Source organism: Crinia signifera, chromosome 7 (genome assembly GCF_055691185.1).
Source record: "Crinia signifera chromosome 7, ASM5569118v1, whole genome shotgun sequence".
Classification (NCBI taxonomy): Eukaryota; Metazoa; Chordata; class Amphibia; order Anura; family Myobatrachidae; genus Crinia; species Crinia signifera.
Window position 1 is genome coordinate 194,067,737 of NC_139223.1, and position 17,277 is coordinate 194,085,013.

Here is a 17,277-nt window from a genome sequence, read left to right on the forward strand (position 1 = left end):
CCGATCGCACAACCTTCTGAAGAGCTTGTCTGTCCCTTTTGGTGCCGTTTCCAAACCAGGCCGTGATATTTCCGGTCAGGATGCTCTCAATGGTGCAGGCATAGAAATTCTTTGGTACCCTTGAGAATTGTCTAACGAGGGATAAAACTAATTTTGGCTGATAAATGGTGCTAGAGCCAATCAGCTCTAAAAGTTATGTGTTCAGCGAATGCATGTTTGAAGAGTGACAGGGTTCAGGATTGGCTGGATACAGGGTTCAGGATTGGCTGGATACAAGTCGGTTTCATTGAGGTTGTTCAGATTGGTGTAAACACCTGAACACAAGGAGCCAGCTAAGTGTACCGTATTCAGTTGCCTTGCTCCGTGCCAGGTGACTCTCCCTTACTGCTGTGCTCAGCGCATATACATGGACTCGAAAATCTCCAAAAACTCACCTCAACCTTTTCACCACGGTGTCCACCTAGACATGGTCTGTCAGCTATCTGAATACCCTTTTATAGAGCATACTGTATAGTTGATCTGTACCAGCTTTAAACAACCAAACCAGTATACTCCAGAGATAGAGGACTTTAATGAACAGGTTCCTTTTCGGTAAATAGAATCCATGCAATGAACGAGACATGGCCATATATAAAGTAGAAAAACAAACTTTAATGAAACATGAACTGAGAAGCTAGATGACAAGCTTATTACAATGTTTATTTCCAAAACAAAGTATTCACGTCTTATTTTCAGAACATTTACACAGTGAAAGTTAGTAGTTAGGATTGCCATTTAGAAGGCTTTTAGGGTAATTCAAATAGTTTTATGACAACTTCACTAAATGAGCACCCAGTGAAGTAATTCAATTGTTGCCATTAGACACCCATATTTCTGCTTGCTGGCTCCTGAAGCGGTGAGGTCAGTGGTTTGAGTGCCTTGACCAGAACTGGAGTTGGGTTCTTTTTTGCACAACATGAACGATAAGTAATGGGCGTCTAAGAAGAATTACTCATTAACGCAAAGCTTCAGTAAAAACAATTGAATTTCCCCTTTTACATTGTTTTAGCCATAACAAACACCTGTATTTTCTATTAACTACAGGTTACATTTCAACAAAGTAATGTGATTTAAACAGAATTTTTCTACAGTAGAAGGCACAGGGAATGGCCAATTTTACATTCAAAAGAATATGGCTGTTGGGATCAAATTTTTTTTTCACAGTGAAAGGTTTAGAATGGACCTTGAATTAGCCCTTTGAGTGCAAAGTGAATTTGTCAAAACAGGCTACAAAATTGCCAAGCGGATATTTTGCATTCATAATAAGGACCTGTAATGTTTACCTTATACAGGAAAAATACACACTTTTGGGGGAGGAAGGGGGGGGGGGGGGGTTCACAAGATTTTTTAAAACTCAGATTTATATAACAAAAGTGAGACGTTGGCACTTTTAGCCAATATTTTGGACATCAGAGAAGTTGGCACTTAAAGGGTTAGTTATAAATCAACCGTACATCTCCAAGCATAGTACTCTATTCATACCCCAATAACCAGCGTAGCAATATTTCTTGTGCTACAAGCAGAGCGATCCACCAGCCCATCTATCAATTAAAACGTATATATACAAGCTTTAAAACCCAGGAACTGAAATAATCCTTTTGTCTCTTCCAAGTCAGATAAATATGCCTGTGTAAGATTCTCCGTAACTAAAGGACGCACAGGGACAAGTGACCTAGTATTATGGTACTGCTTCAAAATGCCCTAACCACCATTATGTGGGGGCAGTATTCCAGGAATGGCCATTTGTCATTTATCATAAAGAGAATCTTACTGCAGAAGAGCTACATATGGATTATACAAGAACAAAAAAAAAAAAAAAAAACAATTAGCCTATATACAATTTACAGCTGTCTTTTTTAAAAGGTAATTTTAGTATTTATATAAAAAGCTCTATTAACATGACCATTAACCTAAAACCTCTCTATACACGATGTGCAACATCTACAATAAACCAGGCCTTGTACTAAAGTTTCACGTAGGACTAATTTTTAAAACTGGTCATAATGAAAAACTACGAAATACAATTGAATCCCAGGACACGTCCTTTTACAGGTGGTGAGGAAAAACTGGTCAGCTGGGATTTTGCTACCTATTTTAGTGAAGGCCAGGAGCTATAAGTATATGACAAAAGTATATATTTATAAGCTTCTGGTAGATACAAATATAGAATGTCCTGTAAACTGACATCTCTCAGATGCAGCCATCGGGGACCACATGTATTGATTATTTGTTGAAGTGGTGCCAATTATCTTATTTGTGATTCAGAGAGAAGACCTGGAAGGCAAAGGGTTATCCCTAAGGAACAGACAAACTCTAAAAGCACTCTACATTAACAAAACATTGTCAGCGCTACACAGTGAAGACTATAACTGCTTCATATATGCAGTAAGATCCTATGGGTGAAATTTAATAGGGTGAGATTCAGAAAAGATTTAGTAAGCAATCTCCAGGTTTTTTTTTTTTTTAACACGGCAATAATTTACACAGCAAAATCAGTGTAAATGAATGCCGCTTTCAAAAGACCAGAGACTTCTTACTAAATCTCTTTGATTCCCTCATCCCATTAAATTTCCCCTTTTGTGTTTACCATTACAGTGTCAGTGTTTTCCCACCTGTGGCCATCAAGAAACCCCCCAAACAGGTAGTTTTGATTGTGTAGTTCCCAGTTTTGTTAATTTGGCTAGCACCGAATTTAGAAACCATTCAGTAGAGAGAACACACAATGGGCGAACATTGTTTGGCTTAACTGAACAATGGAACATTTTAACTCCACATCACACATGGTATTAGTATCTGGCTAACAAAGGATGCTGAGGATTGTGTTCTAGTGACCAAAATCATCAGGGAGGCAATAATCGGATCATTTTCAGTCTTCCATTTCAAGTTCCCTCTTCAAGCTGTGAAGAAAGAACAGAATTTAGCCAGAGATAACAATAAAGCAAGTTGTGAGGCTGGTATAATGCCAGGCTAATACATTACCTGTTTAGATATGCATGAACATTGTCATATCCATGGTACTTGGCCAGGTAAACCAATACACCTGTGGCACACCGACCATTGCGCTGCCTGCAGAAACTACAGTTACAGATCCCTCTGCATGGGGGGCACTGCCACTCCTGGAAAGGACAAAAAGATACGCATGATGCAAACAATGTCCATTAGCACATAAGATTAAAATGAAAGCAGCTCTGATTGTTTTCTCTGGGTTGCCTGTAAACTGTACAGTCAGGCAGCGGTAGCTAATGAATGATATTTTAGGAAAACGAGTGATGTGCAGTGAAAGCAGACTTACCGGATCAAGCAGAGCAGTCCTCACTTCCTCTCCATACCGGTTCTTCAGACACGGACCACAGAACTGGCCCCTCACACCCATACACTCTGGGTTCCGGCAATTAGTCTTTGTGTCAATCGTCTTCTGACGGCACTGATGGCAGGTTGTACCCTAAATGAAAACAAAGAAAGTTTAAACTGCTGTATTTAAAATAAGTTTATCTAAAACCATTCTAGGAGTGTTAAGGGGTGTACAGAGTGAGATTTTGGCTGGAGATTGTGACTAGTCAAAATCTCCCAGTTTTATCCTGCAATATTGTCTATCATAGATTGCTTAGCATACATTGACTGTGCAGGCAAGGCAATATTGACTAGATCATAGACGCAAACATCGCTTAATCAAAATCTCCAGTGCATCTTATGCATCTGGTCTAAATTGCTTAGTCAAATTGGCCATTAGCCAATATCTCACCATGTGTCCAGGGCTTAAGAACTGCTGTTATTTATGTAAACAAGCATTTTACTGTAAAATGCTTTCTTTCATTGGAATGTTCAGAGCACAAGGCCATATGAGACAACAGCCCTAATAGTGGCTAGTAGTCCAGAACCTTTATGAAAGTAAGAGTCACACATTGTGATACTTACAGTCGCTCTGTTGTAGACTTTATCACTCCCAATGACACAGATGGCATCCAGCTCCTCTTCTGTAATGTCCTCAACTGGTCGGATGATATGGGGCAAAGTGATGGAACTTTGGCGACGGACTCTGGGCACATAATCGTCTTCCTGCAATACATAACATGCATGTTTAGAACAACGCCACTATAACACCTGAAAAAGTGCCTTTTTCATACTACCTTATATACTCAAGAGAATGGGGATGCTGGCTACAGCATGGACCCGCAGAAAGACCACAAGGAAATGTGATTAGGTGTCTTGCCAGTTAGGTCACATACAGCGTTATCCTCAAGTCCTAAGTTACTACTTACATCTTCCCTCCCTGCATAGTCAGCAGTCATTCCTGCAAGTTGCAATGTGGGGGGGGGCCTGGGAATGAGGATAAAGTTGTATGCAGCGTGTTCCTGAATTTGCTTATGCCACTTCTCCATGTTCTCCCCAGACCACAGGAAGCATAAAACAAAAGCACGAGCTTGATTCCTTGATTGTGATGGGCTGCTATTAACCCGTTGAGTGGTGGGTTTTGCTGGAGCAGGACAAATCTACCAAGGCAGGTTTGTCCTGTCCCAGCAAAACCCACCACAGTACGTATGGCCAGCTCCCCCCCCCCCCCCAATCTCCGCTCTGGCGATCATACGCTGGAACTCCCCTGCCCCAGCAGCCAGTAAGGTGGCAGGCTCAGGGGATGTTCGGGGCGGCTCGAGAGCCCAAACTCCCGAGTCCCCCCCCAAACATCCCAGAGAGCCTCCCGTCTGCTCACTGCAACTAATAGCAGCTCCGGCGTATGATCGCCGGAGGGGCGAGGGGCAGCAACAGGTGGGAAGTGCCCTGAGAGGTGATGCGCCAGTGGTGCACGCCTTCATGTTGGTGGTATGCCCGGACAGCCAGCTGAGCATGGAAAATTTCCGGCCATACCACTAAAGTGGTAAAGTCTTCATGGGTTCTCATTTCTCCAATAATATGGATATTACTGAACTTCAAAATTTAAATAAGTGTCTGAGGAGCCATACGGCAAGGCAGCAGGACAGAGATCAAGACCTACTGTATATTTGTAACTGCTTAGATATTTGTGTGACGCATTTATATGTTTATAGTGTAGTATGTGATTCCTGCAGTGTGCTGATCATACGGAAACTTACATCAAAGTCATCCATCATCTTTCTTTTCCTAACCAAGTAGTAGTGGTCATCTTCCTCATCATCATCATCATCCAGAGCCGGGCTGGGTGGGCCGTCAGTTGTCGACCGTGACCTGGTATGAGGGCGAGAGTTTCTTTGTGGATTCCTCCGAACATGTCCTGCAGACTGTGGTGTCCTAGGAGTCCGCTTTGTTTTCTGCATACCAAAAATAAAATACATTTATGGCCTACTGGTGACATCTTCCCACATACAATCTGGGCTTAGGCAATTTATGGCATGTCAACACCCATTAAATTTGTGCATTAACAAAAGGCCATCAGGCAGCAATGCACAGAATCTGCAAACGGCTCACTAATTCCTATGTAAACATATCCGCGGTAGCAAATCATTTCTGGAGGCATCAAAGATTTTCTTTTGCCAGCCAGAGCCCGGTGAAGGAAAACATCCCTGATGCTTATGGAACTGACCAGTCTACCATGGGATTAATTACCCATGGCACATTACTGGGGGAGATGAAATATCTGCCATATTGTTTGGATGACATGCAGAGGTCGTTTTCAGGAAATTCTGAGCAAGCTACTTACCAGATTTGGAGAAAATGGGTTTTTACTGGACAGGAAGTCAGGTAGGTCTTTCAATTCTGCCATTAGCTTTGCAAGCTGCAATATTAAATAAAAAGTTTACATGTGTTATAAACTAAACACCCAAGTCATTAAACGTTCTGCAATGCCAATATCAGCACCTGTAGGGATCCAGCAAGGACCACAGCCCCCATTAACAATCCGCTTCATCATCTGTGTGCACAGACGATGGAGGGTGTCGTAGACACCCTGCAGGAGCGTGCATCACTCGTTGTTGCAGCATAGGAATGGTGCGATAAGAGGAGCCATATCACTCAGAAGAGCTAAAAGGACCAATATTGCTAATTTTACTGCACCATGTGAATGGCACCTTTAGCCATGTCCACCTAAGCCACTGGAGTATCTGGCTTTAGTATTGATCATCATAAGGAGACTAGGGATGGCTATTGACGATTCAAAATAATCGGTGGTTTATGACCGATGTAGAATAGTTTTGCCATCGATTGAGGAGAACCAGATGTTTCCCTCCATCGGTGTCACGACAAAAAAAATTTTTCCCCCAAGGGGCCGGGACTTAATAGCTCCGCCCCCCAACACCCCTAAAGCCCTGCCCCCATGTCTTGGTCAGCAATTTTCTTTCACTGGCTAATCACTGATGGTAATCCACTGCATAGTGTGCCACGATCAATGGCCATCCCTGCAGTAGGCTCGAAGTAAAGCAAGTGCTTTGGAAGGTAACGGACCTTACACTAAAGCCATGTAATGGAGCAGGCAGGGTTTGTGTGTTTTTAAACAGGATTAAGCAAATAGGTATTGGTCACTTAAAACAATGATATCCATACAAATCATGAAGTCTAACAATAGGGTTAAGAGTTAACGGAAGTGGGTCCTCAACATGAAAGTTTAACCTCTATATTGCATACAAAGGGATTTTTGTAAGAACTTACCGTTCGAATCCCTTTCTCTGATATGGTCCTGGTGACACAGCTTCACATTGGGATGTAGGAGGGTCCGCAGGAGCCAGGCACCTATCCTAAAGCTTTTGGAGGGTAGGCTCCTCCCCTACTGCATCCCAGATTCCTCAGTTCAATCTTTCAAAGCCACTGGAATACATTAACTCAGTACAAACACCTGCACATATTATATGCACAATTTTAAATTTAACTTTTCAACCAATTATAACATGAAACATCATGAACACTGGCATACTTACTGAGCGTAAGGGAGGGATCGCTGTGTCACCAGGACCATATCAGAGAAAGGGATTCGAACGGTAAGTTCTTACAAAAATCCCTTTTTCTCTTTCAATGGTCCTGGTGACACAGCTTCACATTGGGACGTTCCAGAGCCGGTCCTTTTGGGTGGGTACGCTCAGGTCTGCAGTTTTCATCACTGCTTGCCCGAATGATGCGTCCACCGACGCGAACTCACGGAACCTATCGAATTTGGCAAAAGTATGAACAGAAGACCAAGTGGCAGCCCTGCAAACCTGCTCAGCTGTTGCCCCATGTCGAACCGCCCAAGAGGTGGCAACCGACCTGGTGGTATGCGCATTAATCCTGGCCGGTACAGGCCTACCAACTTTAGTATATGCAAACGCAATAACAGAGCGCAACCACCTAGCAATGGTCTGCTTAGAAGCAGGCCAACTAAGTTTGTGTATGTCATACAAACCAGTAAAGTATCAGTCTTTCTGACACTCTTAACTCTGTCCACATAAACGCGCAAGACGCGCACAACATCCAAATTCCTTAATTTGTCCCTTTTCCTAACAACCCTCTGAGGGTTGAAACACAGGCAGAACAATCTCCTGATTTAGATGAAAAGCAGAGACTACTTTTGGTAAAAATCTAGGGGTACTGTCCGAAAGGCAGCCCTATCATCGTGACATATAAGGGAGGAAGACTTGAAGAACAAAGCAATCAACTCCGATATATTTTTTTTTTTTTTTTTTTTTTTTTTCTTGACGCCACCGCCAACAAAAATACCAGCTTCCCTGAAAGGAAACTAAGGTCAACCGACCTTAACGGCTCAAAAGGCGCCTCTTTAAGGTACTCCAGAACCAGAGATAATTCCCCTGGCGCTACTGGTTGGTTGTAGGGAGGTTTCAATAGATAAACCCCCTGCAGGAAGGTCTGTACTTCTGGTTCTAACGCAATCCTTCTTTGGAAAGAAAAATTGACACGGTCGAGATATGTACTCTGAGTGACTGAAGGCCTAACCCAGAGGAAAGGCCCTCCTGTAAAAAACTCCAACAATTTAGCCATTTTAAATCTCGATGTGCGTGATCTCTGTCTTACACACCACCAAATATAGGTCTTCCAGGCCCCAAAATAATTTACAGAAGACACTGACTTTCTGGCTTTCCTCATTGCGTTAATCACCGCCTTTGAGAATCCTATATTCCTCAAAATGGCGTTTTCAACAGCCAGACCGTCAAAATTAATCGAGCTGAATCCAGCTGGTTGAACGGTCCTTGTTTTAGAAGGTCTGACCTCAGATGTAGACGCCACGAGTCCACAGAGAATCTCTGAAGCCTCGAGTACCAGGATCTCCCTGGCCAATCTGGGGCCACTAAAATTACTGGAATTGTCTGGGCCTGTATTGTTTTCAACTCTCTTGCCAGTATTGGAACTGGCGTTAAATCATAAAGAAGATTCCCCTCCCAGGGGATAGTCATGGCATCCACTGCTTCTGCCAGTGGATCCCACGTCCTGTCATACAACCTGGGTACCTGATGGATGAACCTGTATGCCTTCAGGTCCCTATCCGGGGTTTACCCCTTATTGTAATCTAGTGGAATACTTGTGGATTCAGCCTCCATTTTCCTTCCATCAGTTTCTCCCTGCTCAGGAAGTCGGCCTCTATATTCTCCACTCCTGGTATGAAGATTGCTGATAATGCTAGAACATTCTGTTCCGCCCACAAGAAGATTCGGGACACTTCCCACATGGCCAGATTGCTGTGTGTGCCTCCCTGGTGATTCAGATACGCCACAGCTGTGACGTTGTCGGTCTGAATGCCTAAAAGGGAGCTCTTGTAATCTTTTCTCCCGCCAGAGAAAACCTCTTCCACACAGCCCTCAGTTCCAAGATGTTGATCAGTAAGGCAGACTGTAAAGTATCAGTCTTTCTGCTCTAAAGTCCACAAGCCCTGCAGACGCAGGTCCACGACAACTGCCCCTCAGCCTCTGAGACTGGCGTCGGTAGTGACTACCACCCAGCTCCAGGACTGCAGGGACCGACTCCCCCGAAGGGAATCCACCTCCATCCACCATTTTAGGAAGGATCGAGTTTCTGAAAACAACACCATTTGTTCTGACCTCATGGTCTGAGAGTTCCCTGTCCGCTGGGACACTCTAGAGTGGAACCTGGTGAACTGTAACGTCTCGAAAGACGCCATCATCTTCCCCAGCAGTTTGAGTCACCCCCATACTGCTGTGCTCTGAGACCCTAGGATCTCCTGTACCAAGGCAGCCAGATCCCTGGCCTATGCCTCTGGTAGAAACACCCAATGCAACTGGGTATCCAGACCAATCCCCAAGAATTGGAGTCTCTGTGACGGCACCGATTGAGATTTTTGTAAATTTAAAAGCCAGCCGTGAATCTGCAAAACCTGATGGTTTCTGCCAAGTGACTCTTCACTTGTCTGCTGACTCCGCTTTAAACCGCAGGTCGTCCAAAAATGGAATAACCATGATTTCCGTCAGTCGAAGCACATCCGCCATTTCTGACATTATTTGGTGAATACCCTTGACGCTGTGGCCAGACCAAAAGGCAACGCCTGTAATTACAGGAGAAGGTCTCCTATTGCACACCCCAATAGTTCCGGGTGGATAGGAACCTGCAAGTATGCGTCCTGGACCTTCATGGACGCTAAAAATTCTCCCTGGTCCCGGCTTAGCAGCACAGACCGTAGAGACTCTATTTTGAAATGGTCTACCCACAAAAAGCTATTAATGCCTTTAAGTTTAGGATCAGCTGAAAGACCCGTCTGGTTTGGGCACCAAAAACAGAGTGAAATAAAAGCCTTTTTTCCCTCCGCTCTGGGGACCGGGACTACCACACCCTTCTCTAAAAGAGAATGAGCCGCTCCCAAGAGAGCTGTACGGAGCCGAGCCTCCTTTGGCAGTGGTGTAGGAATGAACCTTCTCGGTGGAAGAACTTTGAAGGGAATCTTTTAACCCTGGGTTATATTTCTAACCCAAGCGTTCCGGTCTTAACAGTGCCCCTGCGTCTCTGAACAGTGACAGACGTCCCCCCTCCTTAAACACCGCCGGGCAAAACCCCTGGCAGTATGCGGAGGATTTTTCCTCTCCTATGGTTTCTTATAAAAAGAACCAAATTTTGACTTTGGGGCCTTGCCCCTGGAGGACTGAGACTATCCCTTAAAAGACTGTCCTCAAAAGGACGCACCTCCTCTAGGGGAGGGCCGAAAGGATGGCCTGAAAGCAGAAAACCTTGATGTCTGCTTTGGCTGCAGGGGTAGGCAGGAAAGTGCTTTTTTCCACCTGTGGCCTGCTTATTAATCTCTTCCAGTTGTAAACCAATAACAGCTTTCCTTTAAAAGCAAATGCCTCTAAGCCTTTTTAGACTTGTTATCTGCCTTCCAAGCTATAAGCCAGAGCACTCTCCTGGCATTCCAAACACTGAGGAAACTCTGGCAGCCATTTTGAGAGCTTCCTGCTCAGCCTGCATCACATTTCTGCAGCAGCATTATACTTCTCTGCCTAGTAACAACACACAAAAGACAGTATGTCAACTAGAGCACAGGTCACTGACCCACCAATCCTGGCCTTAGAGACCCAGACTGAAGCCAATCAGAGGACTTGCTTGCTTGAAGGCTTGCACTGGTAGCACAGTTGGTTTTTGACAAGTATACCACAGAAGCCTCTACCACTGGAACTTTCTCCCAGAGGTCTGCATGATCCTCAGGCATGGGATACAGGCTTAACCATCTATTTTGGCATCTAAAGCCTTTTGTCAGGGGTTTTCCAATAAATCTTGTAAACCCTTGTCTGCAGAGAGATATCAGGGGTTTTCCAATAAATCTTGTATACCCTTGTCTGCAGAGAGATATCATTTCCCTCACGCTGTCTCTTAAAAACAACCTTAGCAGGAGTTTTTTACTTCACAGACAAATTCAATGCCTGTTTACAGCAGTAATCAAATCCTCCACCCCTGAGGGTGAGGACTCTTCAGAAACATCACCCTGAACCCAGGGTATGTCTGTGTACTCTCCCTCCTCATCAGCAGCTAATAATGGCACTGAATCAGACCTTTTAGGGGTCCCCCCAGAGTAACCATAAAGCTTGTCAAACAAGTAATTTAAACCTGCTGATTCCCATAGCAGTATCCTGCATGACTTGTATAAGTCAGGATCTGTCTGGGTCCGAGGCAAAGAGCTGGCCGGACTGCTGAGAGAATGGCCCTGGTCTAGGGAAATTACCAGCCATCACTCTGCCTGTCCAGTAATGCACCAAAGCATTTTTCCGACCTGTCTCAGGGACTTAACCCTCGCAAGGTCCGATGCACTACCCTCTGGGGTTCACTCCCCATGGGTTTCACAGCAGCGCATAAAATACAAAAGCCCCCCTTAGGGACAAATTTCAGTGTACAACCACTGCAAGCGCTCATTGCATTAAAGGCTCCCTCCCCCAAAACCACAGACTGTTGCTCAGACATGATGTTCTCAATAACACAGTCACAGCATTAAATGTACATACATTATATACAGTGTACTCAGCCACTTAGCTTTCTGTAGTCTTCAGAATGGGGAAAGCGAAGCCCAGGAAATCCAATCACTCTGTCAGGATCAGTAAGCCAGCTCAGCTCCGCTGCAAGCGTTCTGAATGGCGCCAAAAACAGAGTGAGGGAAGGGACCAAGTCCCTGCTGCTGCGGGGTCTGTGACTTTTGGCGCCAACTACCCCCAGACAGCCGCTCCCATTGTAGGATCTCCTCGTTCCAGTATCTCCCCCTCAGCTGGGGACCACTCGGAACATGCCTGTAACAACACTGCTGTCCTCTCAGTATAGGAGCTCAGTGTGTAAGCTCCGCAGAAAATGGCCGCCGCCATCACGGAGCGCCTGTCCCCCATGATCCCCACCTAGCGTGAAGCCGGTTTCAGAGCGCTCCGGAGCCCAGGCAGCTTCTTAAAAGAAGCTGTAAGCGCTGCACAGGGAGGCCAGACAGCGTCTCCCTCGTGCACAGTGAGCTGACAGGACTCGTTTCTGTCAGCTCCTGCTGCGCTAGCAGTGTGAGGATTCACTAATGAGAATCCTCACACTGTGCCTACCTAGCTAGTGTAGAAGTTAATAAAATAATAAAAACCCTAACTAACTCTACTCCTTCGGCTGCTCCAGCAGCCCTTTAGAATAGCACCCACTCCAGTGGGCACCTAACACGAACTGAGGAATCTGGGATGCAGTAGGGGAGGAGCCTACCCTCCAAAAGCTTTAGGATAGGTGCCTGGCTCCTGCGGACCCTCCTACATCCCAATGTGAAGCTGTGTCACCAGGACCATTGAAAGAGAAATTTTATTTTTGTGGCGACGTTGGCATTATATTACTGTTTGTGTGTTTTCTTTGGTATTACTGTAATGCACTCATATTGGCATTATATCAAGCATTCGAGCGTACCAAATCTTAAGATGGCCATACATCTACAGATTGGTTGTCAGATTTGGCCAAAAGCCTGGTAGTATCTGAATGGCAGTTTAGCAGTTTTCCAGCAATTCAAATGGTCAACTGCCATCTGCTCTCATCCATTACCAGGTTTTTGTTCCAAACAGCCCAATGTGACAATCGATGTGTAGCTGTATGGCGGGCTTTACTTTGCACATCTATCCTATAAAGATAACTATACAGTATTTAAAAATCGAGTTAAAAGGAAAAATATGATAAACCTTGCCCAGGGCGTCAGGTTGCTAAAAAATGGACCATAATTAACCACAAATTAGTTTATGTAGGTGGAAAGCATTTAACGCACCATTTCTTTGTTTTGTTTGATGTTTAAGGCCCGTTTCTTTAAGAAATCAGGGCCACTCTCACTATCCGACACATCAGAACCTTCATCCTTTGCTTCCTTCTTCACTTCCGCCTTGACAGAATTTGTTCTTGGATTCCTTTTTGGTGGGAACTTTAGTGCTACTTTCAGAGGCTCATTCTTTTTGGCTTGACCTCTCATGGACCTTCTAGTTCTTACAGGCTTCACTTCCTCGGAATCAGATTCAATTTTCTACAAAATAAAACAGCTCAAGTCTGACAGAGCAACAGAGAACGGACTTAGGTGTTTATGTCATAGGCAGTGAATTACAGGAAGCCACAATTTCAGCTATTGACTGTTCAGACTATGCTGATAGTGGATAATGATCATTGCAGCGCTAAAGGCACACACTGGAAGATTATCTTTCCAATCTGACTGGTTGAAATGAAAATCTGGAAATGTCTTGGAGCAAATTACAATCAACCGTTTGCTGCAAAACACTGGAAAATGGACAGAAGCAGTCATCTGCATAAATTGATTTAACCAATTTGTCTGTTTTCCATCAATTGTCATTTGCTCCTAAAAATGTCCAAAAAAAAAAAACTTCCAACCAGCCAGATTGGAAAGAATCTTCTGGTGTGTATGGGCCTTAAGACTTCCCGCATCACCACGCATAGTGGCAATAAAGGAGATCTTTGTGCAGAGGTACGCAATATGTTGCTGCATCTTCAGCAAACCCTTGTACTAAATTTCCAGGGGGCAATCCAAAGTAATGGGAGATCAGCCAGCAATGTTCAATCGTATCAAATAATAACATTGCAACCAAACTAACAGGTGTGATGCTAAAAGTGCCATTTGGGTAACTGCACATTTCACCGCGAGGTGGCAGAGAGTTGAATTGTGCCCAAATTCAGCAACAACCCATTATCCCGTTTAGGCAGTGGTGGCAGCAGTGAAAAATCAAACTGAATCCCCCAGAGTGTTTTATTTATTAAATGACCATTGAAAAGAATCCTCTTCAGAAAACTAAAGGACCTGAAACTCACCATTGCATTCTGGACCTCGTCATCTGAAAATCCACAAAACGATTCTGTATCCGAATCCGTGGAAAATATTCTGGCCAGTTCTTTACTTGTGCCTTTTCTAAACATGTTTTTCTGAAAAGGAGGGAGATAAATATACAGACACACGTTTAGCCGTCATTTCCCCACAAAATGCTCAGTACCCAAATCACATTTACAAGTGCACTATAGAAGAATAGCTTTTGTTACTAAGAAAATGGTCGAGGTTTAATAACCATTTCAGGAGGCATTGTGGCAATCATCTAGCACCTTGGGGTCAGGTGACATTTCAAAGTGGAAAATAAGCAGAAAAATCTACTTCTAACAATTACCACCTAGAACCGCCAGCAAAAAAAGTAAAATGAAATTACAGGAGACGGCGTATATTCATAAGCGCTCTATAGAAATATTAGCAGAGGCATGCAGGTTCCAATCAAGCACAACACATTACTAGCATTTCCAGCATGGAAGGCACAGCTCCCAGGCATGCTTCTGCCACACTTACTGTGTTTGCTAAATTATCAGAGCCAAAACTGTCACAACTGTCATCGGAGGATGACGACGTCTCCATGGGAATTAAGTTCACATTCCGAAATTTCTGGAAATTCTTTTTCTCTTCAGTTTGCTGAAATGGATAAAGCGGTAGCACATTTAACATTGCTGTAAGAACAAATGGAAACCTCGCCAAAAGAATCCTTATGGCAATACAGTAATAATATCGTCACGTGGATGGGTGTCCTCCATTTTACCCACCACAATAGGTGCCCAGATACCACAGCTTGTCTAGCTCACATTTTGAAAAATCAAGAAAAACAGAAAAGCTATAAGTCTGCAAAGCCAAATGTACCATTTTAATTTAAGGACTAGTATTTATGACCTGTCACTTGCTGGGCCAGGTCATGTAGAAGACACTTCCGAGCTAAACATACAGGAAACAGATGTGTGCACCCAGATTGGTTGCTTTGCCTACCAAGTTCAAACAATCAGCTCACTCTGGGCGGGATGTACTAAAGGGAAAATGCGGTAAAACAGGGGTTTTACCGCATTTTCCTATGTACCATTACCCTTCCGCCCCATCTCCGCTGGGCAGGGTATAGCCATCTCTGGATTGTCACCTTTGTAACACACAAACCCTACAGCAAAAACTATGTATAATGGGAAAAATAAAAAAGGTGCAAACAAGTTATGGTTTTAAAATCAACTCTAGAAACAGGTGCAAACTAAACTACCAGCAACATCAAAGGCTGCATACTTTCCCATTTTAAAAATAGACAAAAAAAAAGAGAAAGGCCGCCATGTAAGACGCATGTGGTTAATGTTATCTATTTCGATCTAATGTTCACACACACACACGAGCTGGGAAGAGCACATCAGATGCACTCATTACACCCGGTAAGATTGAAAAAAAAAAAAAAAAAAAACTTAGCGTGTTTCGGCATCACAGACATAATGAACGATGTGGCCATGATCCAGCTCCAAGCATTGGCATCACCCGCCAACTCCACCTCTAGCCCCAGCCAGTGTATACAATAAAATGATAAAAATAGTTGTTACACAACCCATCTAACCTCTAACCGTTTTTTTTCTCAATTGTTCCGTATGCGGGATTTGAAGGAAAATTGAATAGACATCGGATTGGACACTAAATCTATCAATGTGTGGGCACCTTCACATGTGCATGAATGATAGAAGAACATACAGTGACGTGCACATGATCACCGATATATATGTTTAGTGTATGATTGTGTCTCTGAAACATTGCCACAATCAATAACCTGTTGGCAGCGAGTGAGGCTACATCTTTTTCTCTCACGCATGCACACAGAGGCATACACAAGGTAGCAGACTAGCTTTCGAAGCATTTGCTTCAAGCGGGTTTACCAAGATAAACAACGATGTATGCCCACATTGGTACAAGGACACAACTTCTCTGGATACATGGCCGCACACATAGATCTCAACCCATGTTTACACTGCCACACAAACAGGCTTGTAAACACCCCCCTTAGAAAGATTGGCACACACCTGACGACACCGTCTCATACATACACATAGCCACCCCTGGAGAAGTTGGCACACACGTTAAACTCCCTCTACTACTGCAAGCACACACATACATGCATGCACATCCCCCTGATATGCATGTACATACCCACACTAGTACACACACACAGCATGCAAACACACATACATACACATCCCAGATACACTAGTAAACACAATGCATGTGGACACACATACATGCACATTCCCACACTAGTAAACACAAAGCATGCAGACACACATACATGCACATTCCCACACTAGTAAACACAAAGCATGCAGACACACATACACGCACATCCCCACACTAACACAAAGCATGCAGACACACATACACGCACATCCCCACACTAACACAATGCATGCAGACACACATACACGCACATCCCCACACTAACACAATGCATGCAGACACACATACACGCACATCCCCACACTAACACAATGCATGCAGACACACATACACGCACATCCCCACACTAACACAATGCATGCAGACACACATACACGCACATCCCCACACTAACACAATGCATGCAGACACACATACACGCACATCCCCACACTAACACAATGCATGCAGACACACATACACGCACATCCCCACACTAACACAATGCATGCAGACACACATACACGCACATCCCCACACTAACACAATGCATGCAGACACACATACACGCACATCCCCACACTAACACAATGCATGCAGACACACATACACGCACATCCCCACACTAACACAATGCATGCAGACACACATACACGCACATCCCCACACTAACACAATGCATGCAGACACACATACATGCACAGATATGCATGCGAACAAACACACATGCACCTCGCTGGCACACGCATACATGGACCCCACGGGGACACTTACACACGTCTAATCCACAGGAGATTCAAGTGGAGTCACGTAGCGGGAGGATCCGCAATCATGCACCCTTGGGCAGCGGACACTACACTGCGACACCCCCCGGGCGCTATCACGCAGTGTCCTTCGCTGTCACCCTGCACCTAGACAGACAGGTGTGCACACCCCGGAGCCCCTAACCTCCACCATCCGCAGATCTTTACTCCCGCCCTGAGCACTCACCTGTAGGCGGAAGGGATCCATGATGCTGCTGCTGCTGCTGCTGTACACACACGTGCTCCGGGACCGCTCACAGACACACTGATTTCTTTCCCGCCAAAGTTTTACCGCGAAAAGTTTGTAGTGGGCGGGGTGCAGGAGGCGGGGCTCTGGCTGCTGACGCTGGGTCCTGCCCGCACCACATCACAGCGGTATAATATCTCTCTCATCATTCTCTCCTCCTCCCGCCTCCTGCGGGCTGCTGCACCTCTCTGCGCTTTGTATTTCTCCCATACATGTGTGGTCAGTGCACAGCAGCCATGGGCAAAACGATCCATTGAAATGAGTTGAGATACAAAGCTCAATGCAGTGTGTTGTGTTAATGACTCGGCTCACAAGTCACA

General features: G+C 44.6%; 1 protein-coding gene across 2 annotated transcripts; it reads right to left on the reverse strand.

The window, feature by feature from the left end:
• Window positions 1–631: 631 nt before the first annotated feature.
• CDCA7 (cell division cycle associated 7) lies at window positions 632–17,053 on the reverse strand. 2 transcript variants are annotated; one of them, XM_083154788.1, is made up of 10 exons: window positions 16,898–17,053; window positions 14,258–14,377; window positions 13,738–13,848; window positions 12,695–12,943; window positions 5,711–5,785; window positions 5,127–5,321; window positions 3,955–4,095; window positions 3,332–3,481; window positions 3,019–3,155; window positions 632–2,936 (listed from the first exon to the last, which is right to left on the reverse strand). In XM_083154788.1, exons 1-10 carry the CDS (start codon window positions 16,916–16,918, stop codon window positions 2,906–2,908), a joined length of 1,230 nt encoding a protein of 409 aa, XP_083010914.1. In that variant the 5' UTR covers window positions 16,919–17,053; the 3' UTR covers window positions 632–2,905. The 2 variants fall into 2 exon arrangements, with proteins under 2 accessions (XP_083010914.1, XP_083010915.1); XM_083154789.1 differs by lacking the exon at window positions 16,898–17,053 and adding an exon at window positions 16,682–16,842.
• Between the last annotated feature and the right edge of the window lie 224 nt (window positions 17,054–17,277).

Excerpts from the sequence above, each read along its gene's own strand:
- CDCA7 (XM_083154788.1), bottom strand. The coding sequence starts at position 16,918 with ATGGATCCCTTCCGCCTACAG. Across the intron at positions 13,849-14,257 it reads CTGATAATTTAGCAAACACA|AAAAACATGTTTAGAAAAGG; the intron begins GTAAGTGTGGCA and ends CCTCCTTTTCAG. Across the intron at positions 5,322-5,710 it reads ACCCATTTTCTCCAAATCTG|AAAACAAAGCGGACTCCTAG; the intron begins GTAAGTAGCTTG and ends TTTGGTATGCAG.